Source organism: Tachyglossus aculeatus, chromosome 2, assembly GCF_015852505.1.
Source record: "Tachyglossus aculeatus isolate mTacAcu1 chromosome 2, mTacAcu1.pri, whole genome shotgun sequence".
Lineage (NCBI taxonomy): Eukaryota > Metazoa > Chordata > Mammalia > Monotremata > Tachyglossidae > Tachyglossus > Tachyglossus aculeatus.
In genome coordinates this window covers 139,477,923-139,484,638 of record NC_052067.1, presented here as the reverse complement: position 1 = coordinate 139,484,638, position 6,716 = coordinate 139,477,923, and the positions used below count along the sequence as shown (strand labels likewise).

Genomic DNA, 6,716 nt, shown 5'->3' with positions numbered 1-6,716 from the left:
GTTGCCAATTTGTCCTTCCCAAGCGCTCAGTACAGTGCTCTGCACACAGTAAGCGCTCAATAAATACGATTGATGATGAGCCCACTGTTGAGTAGGGACCGTCTCTATGTGTTGCCAACTTGTACTTCCCAAGCGCCTAGTACAGTGCTCTGCACACAGTAAGCGCTCAATAAATACGATTGATTGATTGATTGCATCCCGGACTCCGCGTGGCTCAGCGGAAAGAGCCCGGGCTTGGGAGGCAGCAGCGGTCGTGGGTTCCAATCCCGACTCTGCCCCTTACTTCTCCGTGCCCTCATCTGTGAAACGGGGATGAAGACTGTGAGCCCCACGTGTTGACCTCGCATCAACGCCAGCGCTTAGAAGGGTGCTTGGCACATAGTAAGGGGTGAAGAAGTACCAAAATTGTCGTTCTTACGGGGCCCGGGTCGGAACCGGGGGGCGGGAGGAGGGGAGATGAAGGTGGGGAGGGGGCGGGTCTTGCCGACGGTGGGCGGGCCCGGGGTGACAGTGTCTCCCCGGTGTCCGCCTGGCAAGGACCAGACGCGGGGAGGGAAGGAGGAAGGGAGGGAGGGGGAGCCCCGACACCCCCCAAACCGGGCCGGGCCATGGCCGGGAGCGTCCGAGGAGTCCCGCCTCCTTGGTGGCCGGTGCCCTGGTGGCTGTTGCTGTGCCCGCTGGCCCCTCCGGCGGGCCCGTGCCCCTTCCACTGCTTCTGCGTGGGCACCCCCGCCCTGCTCCGCTGCAGCCCCGCCACCCTGCGGGGGCCGCCCCCCGCCCTGCCCCCGGACGCGGGCAACCTGACCATCGTGGGGGGCAACCTCAGCGTGCTGCACCGGGCCTACTTCTTGCCCCGGCCCGCCCCGGCCCCGTCCCCGGGGGGTGGGGCCCTGCCCCTGCTGCGGACCCTGCGGCTGACCCACGACAACATCCAGGCGGTGGAGGAGGGCGCCTTCCTGGGCCTGCCCGCCCTGGGCCGGCTGGACCTCAGCCACAACCCCCTGCGCTCCCTGGCCCCGGGGGCCTTCGAGGGGCTGCCGGGCCTGCGCTGCCTGCGGCTGAGCCGCGCCCTGGGCCGGGGCGGGCCGGGGCTGGCCGGCCAGCTGGACGTGGCCCTGCGGCCCCTGGGCGGGCTCCGCCGGCTGGGCCTGGCACACAACGGGCTGGCACGCCTGCCCCCGGCCGCGCTGCGCCTGGCCCGGCTAAGGCGGCTGGACGCCAGGGGGAACGCCATCCCGGGGCTGGGCACCGCCGAGCTGGAGCTGCTCCGGGCCCGGGACGCCGGGGACGCCGGGCTCCCGTCGGGGCGGGAGGAGGACGAGCAGGTGATGGGGATGGAGGGGACGGACGAAGAGGAGGACGATGCCCCCGCGGCCACCTGGGTACCACTGGCCGTCGACCTGGGCGCCAACCCGCTGCGCTGCGACTGCCGCGCGAGGGCGCTGCTGAGCTGGCTCCGCCGCGCCCCCTGGCGGGTGCCGGACGCGCGGGCGCTGCGCTGCGCTGCCCCGCGGGCGCTCCAGGGCGCCGCCCTGCTGGCCCTGCCCGAACGCCGCCTGCGCTGCGCCCCGGAGGGCGGCCTGGAGGAGGAGGAGCAGGAGGAGCAGGAGGAGCAGGACCACGACGACGACGACGAGGAGCTGGAGGCCTCCTACGTCTTCTTCGGCCTCGTCCTGGCCCTCATCGGGGCCGTCTTCCTGCTCGTGCTCTACCTCAACCGCCGAGGCCTGCAGCGCTGGCTGGGCACCGTCCGGGCCGCCTGCAGGGACCAGATGGAGGGGTACCACTACCGCCACGGACAGGACGGGCAGCCCGGGAGGCCCTAGACACCCCCAGGACCATCCTCTGGGGACACGGACGGGCCTCACCGAGGGCCCGGCGCCGCCCTAAGCGCTGCGGGACAGACACGGTGACAGTCCCAACAGCTATCGCTACTAGCATTATGATCATTATCATTATTATCCTTGCGGGACCCGTTAAGCGCTTATTATGTGCCGACCACTGCTCTAAGCGCTGGGAGAGACACGGTAACAATCCTATCACTATTAGCATTATTATCATTGTGGGACCTGTTAAGCGCTTATTATGTACCGACCACTGCTCTTAGCGCTGGGGAGAGACACGGTAACAATCCTAACAACTATCACTATTGGCATTATTATCATTGTGGGACCTGTTAAGCACTTATTATGTGCCGACCACTGCTCTAAGCGCTGAGGAGAGACACCGTAACAATCCTAACAACTATCACTATTATCACTGTGGGACCTGTTAAGTGCTTATTATGTGCCGACCACTGCTCTTAGCGCTGGGGAGAGACACGGTAACAATCCTAACAACTATCACTATTAGCATTATTATCACTGTGGGACCTGTTAAGCGCTTATTATGTGCCGACCACTGCTCTAAGCGCTGGGGAGAGACACGGTAACAATCCTAACAACTATCACTATTAGCATTATTATCATTGTGGGACCTGTTAAGCGCTTATTATGTGCCGACACTGCCTTAAGCGCTGGGGAGAGACACGGTAACAATCCTAACAACTATCACTATTAGCATTATTATCACTGTGGGACCTGTTAAGCGCTTATTATGTGCCGACCACTGCTCTAAGCGCTGAGGAGAGACACGGTAACAATCCTAACAACTATCACTATTAGCATTGAGGGACCTGTTAAGTGCTTATTATGTGCCGACCACTGCTCTGAGCGCTGGGGAGAGACACGGTAACAATCTGAACAACTATCACTTTTAGCATTATTATCATGGTGGGACCTGTTAAGCGCTTATTATGTGCCGACCACTGCTCTGAGTGCTGGGGAGAGACACGGTAACAATCCTAACAACTATCACTATTAGCATTATTATCATTGTGGGACCTGTTAAGCGCTTATTATGTGCCGACCACTGCTCTAAGCGCTGGGGACAGACACGGTAACAATCCTAACAACTATCACTATTATTATTATTATTATCATTGTGGGACCTGTGAAGCGCTTATTATTTGCCGACCACTGCTCTGAGCGCTGCGGAGACACACGGTAACAATCCTAACAACTATCACTATTAGCATTATTATCACTGTGGGACCTGTTAAGCGCTTATTATGTGCGGACCACTGCTCTAAGCGCTGGGGACAGACACGGTAACAATCCTAACAACTATCACTATTATTATTATTATCATTGTGGGACCTGTGAAGCGCTTATTATGTGCCGACCACTGCTCTGAGCGCTGCGGAGACACACGGTAACAATCCTAACAACTATCACTATTAGCATTATTATCACTGTGGGACCTGTTAAGCGCTTATTATGTGCGGACCACTGCTCTAAGCGCTGGGGAGAGACACGGTAACAATCCTAACAACTATCACTATTAGCATTATTATCATTGTGGGATCTGTTAAGCGCTGCGGGAGAGACACGGTCACAATCCTAACTATCACTATTAGCATTGTTATCATTATGGTATTTGTTAAGCGCTTATTATATGCCGACCACTGCTCTAAGCGCTGGGGGAGAGACACGGTAACAATCCTATCACTATTAGCATTATTATCATTGTGGGATCTGTTAAGTGCTTATTATGTGCTGAGCACTGCTCTAAGCGCTGGGGAGAGACACGGTAACAATCCTAACAACTATCACTATTAGCATTATTATCATTGTGGGATCGGTTAAGCGCTGGGGGAGGGACACGGTAACAATCCTAACAACTATCACTATTAGCATTATTATCATTGTGGGATCGGTTAAGCGCTGGGGGAGAGACACGGTAACAATCCTAACTACCACTGTTAGCATTATTATCATTGTGGGATCTGTTAAGCGCTTATTATGTGCCGAGCACTGCTCTAAGCGCTGGGGAGAGACACGGTAACAATCCTAACAACTATCACTATTAGCATTATTATCATTGTGGGATCTGTTAAGCGCTGGGGGAGGGACACGGTAACAGTCCTAACAACTATCACTGTAAGTGTTATTATCGTCATGGTATTTGTTAAGCGCTTATTATATGCCGACCACTGTTCTAAGCGCTGGGGGAGAGACATGATAACAATCCTAACAACTATCACTATTAGCATTATTATCATTGTGGGATCTGTTAAGCGCTGGGGGAGAGACACTGTAACAATCCTAACAACTATCACTGTTGGCATTATTATCATTTTGGTATTTGTAAGCGCTTACTATATGCCGACCACTGCTCTAAGCGCTGGGGGAGAGACACGGTAACAATCCTATCACTATTAGTATTATTATCATTGTGGGATCTGTTAAGTGCTTATTATGTGCTGAGCACTGCTCTAAGCACTGGGGGAGAGACACGGTAACAATCCTAACAACTATCACTATTATTATTATTATTGTTATCATTGTGGGATCTGTTAAGCGCTTATTATGTGCCCGAGCACTGCTCTAAGCGCTGGGGAGAGACACGGTAACAATCCTAACAACTATCACTATTAGCATTATTATCATTGTGGGATCTGTTAAGTGATTATTATGTGCTGAGCACTGCTCTAAGCGCTGGGGAAGGGACACGGTAACAATCCTAACAACTATCACTCATTATTATTATCATTGTGGGATCTGTTAAGCGCTTATTATGTGCCGACCACTGCTCTAAGCGCTGGGGGAGAGACCGTAACAATCCTAACAACTATCACTATTAGCATTATTATCACTGTGGGATCTGTTAAGCACTGGGGGAGAGACACGGTAACAATCCTAACAACTATCTCTGTTAGCATTATTATCATTACAGTATTTGTTAAGCCCTTATTATAGGCCGACCACTGCTCTAAGCGCTGGGGGAGAGACACGGTAACAATCCTAACTACCACTGTTAGCATTATTATCATTGTGGGATCTGTTAAGCGCTTATTATGTGCCGAGCACTGCTGTAAACGCTGGGGGAGAGACACGGTAACAATCCTAACAACTATCATTATTAGCATTATTATCATTGTGGGATCTGTTAAGCGCTAATTATGTGCCGAGCACTGCTCTAAGCGCTGGGGGAGAGACACGGTAACAATCGTAACAACTATCACTATTAGCATTATTATTATTGTGGGATCTGTTAAGCACTTATTATGTGCCGAGCACTGCTCTAAGCACTGGGGGAGAGACACGGTAACAATCCTATCACTATTATTATTACTATTAGTATTAAGCGCTTATTATATGCCGACCACTGTTCTAAGTGCTGGGGGAGAGACACACGGTGGCAGTCCCAACAACTATCACTAGTAGCATACTAACACTGTTAGTATTAAGTATTAAGTGCTTATTATATGCCGATCACTGTTCTAAGCGCTGGGGGAGAGACACGGTGACAGTCCCAACAACTATCACTAGTAGCATTATTATCATTATCATTGTGGGATCTATTAAGCGCTTATTGTGTGCCGAGCACTGCTCTAAGCGCTGGGGGAAAGACACGGTAACAATCCTAACAACTATCACTATTATTATTACTATTAGTATGGTCCTTATTAAGCGCTTATTATACGCCGACCACTGTTCTAAGCTCTGGGGGAGAGACACGGTAACAATTCCAACAACTATCACTAGTAGCATTATTATCATTATTATTATTATCATTATGGGATTTGTTAAGCGCTTATTATGTGCCGAGCACTGCTCTAAGCGCTGGGGGAGAGACACGGTAACAATCCTAAGAACTATCACTATTAGCATTATTATCATTATGGCATTTGTTAAGCGCTTATTATGTGCCGAGCTCTGTTCTAAGCGCTGGGGGAGAGGCGAGGTAACAATCCTAACAACTATCATTATTATTATTACTATTATTATGGTCCTTATTAAGCACTTATTATATGCCGACCACTGTTCTAAGCGCTGGGGGAGAGACATGGTAACAATCCTAACAACTATCACTATTAGCATCATTATCATTATTATTATCATTATGGTATTTGTTAAGCACTTACTATGTGCCGATCACTGTTCTAAGCGCTGGGGGAGTTACACGGTAACAGTCCTAACAACTATGACTATTATTATTATTATGGTTTTTGTTAAGCACTTACTATGTGCTGAGCACTGCTCTAAGCACTGGGGGAGATACGCGGTAACAATCCTAACTATCATTATTATTATTATTATTATTGTGTATTTATTAAGTGCTTATTATGTGCCAAGCACTGTTCTAAGCACTGGGGGAGATATGCGGTAACAATCCTAACAACTATCATCATCATTATTACTATTATTATTATGTATTTATTAAGCACTTATTATGTGCCAAGCAATGCTCTAAGCGCTGGGGGAGATACGAGGTAACAATCCTAATAACTATCATTATTACTATGTTATTTGTTAAGCCCTTACTATGTGCCAAGCACTGTTCTAAGCACTGGGGTAGATACGAGGTAACAATCATATAACTATCATTATTATTATTATGGTATTTGTTAAGCGCTTACTAAGTGCAAGCACTGTTCTAAGCACTGGGGTAGATACAAGGTAACAGTCATAATAGTAATGATGGTTTCTGTTAAGTGCTTATTATGTGCAAAGCACTGTTCTAAGCGCTGGGGTAGAGAGAAGGCCATCAGATTGTCCCACGTGGGGCTCACAGTCTTAATCCCCATTTTACAAATGAGGGAACTGAGGCACAGAGAAGTGAAATGACTTGCCCAAAATCACACAGCAGAGAAGTAGCGGAGCCGGGATGAG

At 50.4% G+C, this 6,716-nt stretch overlaps 1 protein-coding gene across 1 annotated transcript; it reads left to right on the top strand.

Moving 5' to 3' along the window:
* Positions 1-608: 608 nt before the first annotated feature.
* Positions 609-1,826, top strand: TPBGL (trophoblast glycoprotein like). The gene is made up of 2 exons (XM_038765119.1): positions 609-1,309; positions 1,394-1,826. The coding sequence occupies exons 1-2, from the start codon at positions 609-611 to the stop codon at positions 1,824-1,826; spliced, it is 1,134 nt and encodes a 377-aa protein (XP_038621047.1).
* Positions 1,827-6,716: the final 4,890 nt, after the last annotated feature.

What these genes read in the sequence shown, in the direction of transcription:
- TPBGL (XM_038765119.1), top strand. Translation starts at nt 609, where the DNA reads ATGGCCGGGAGCGTCCGAGGAGTCCCGCCTCCTTGGTGGCCGGTGCCC. An exon ending in GCCGGGCTCCCGTCGGGGCG is followed by an intron (nt 1,310 to 1,393) that starts GGAGGAGGACGA and finishes GGTACCACTGGC; the next exon opens with CGTCGACCTGGGCGCCAACC.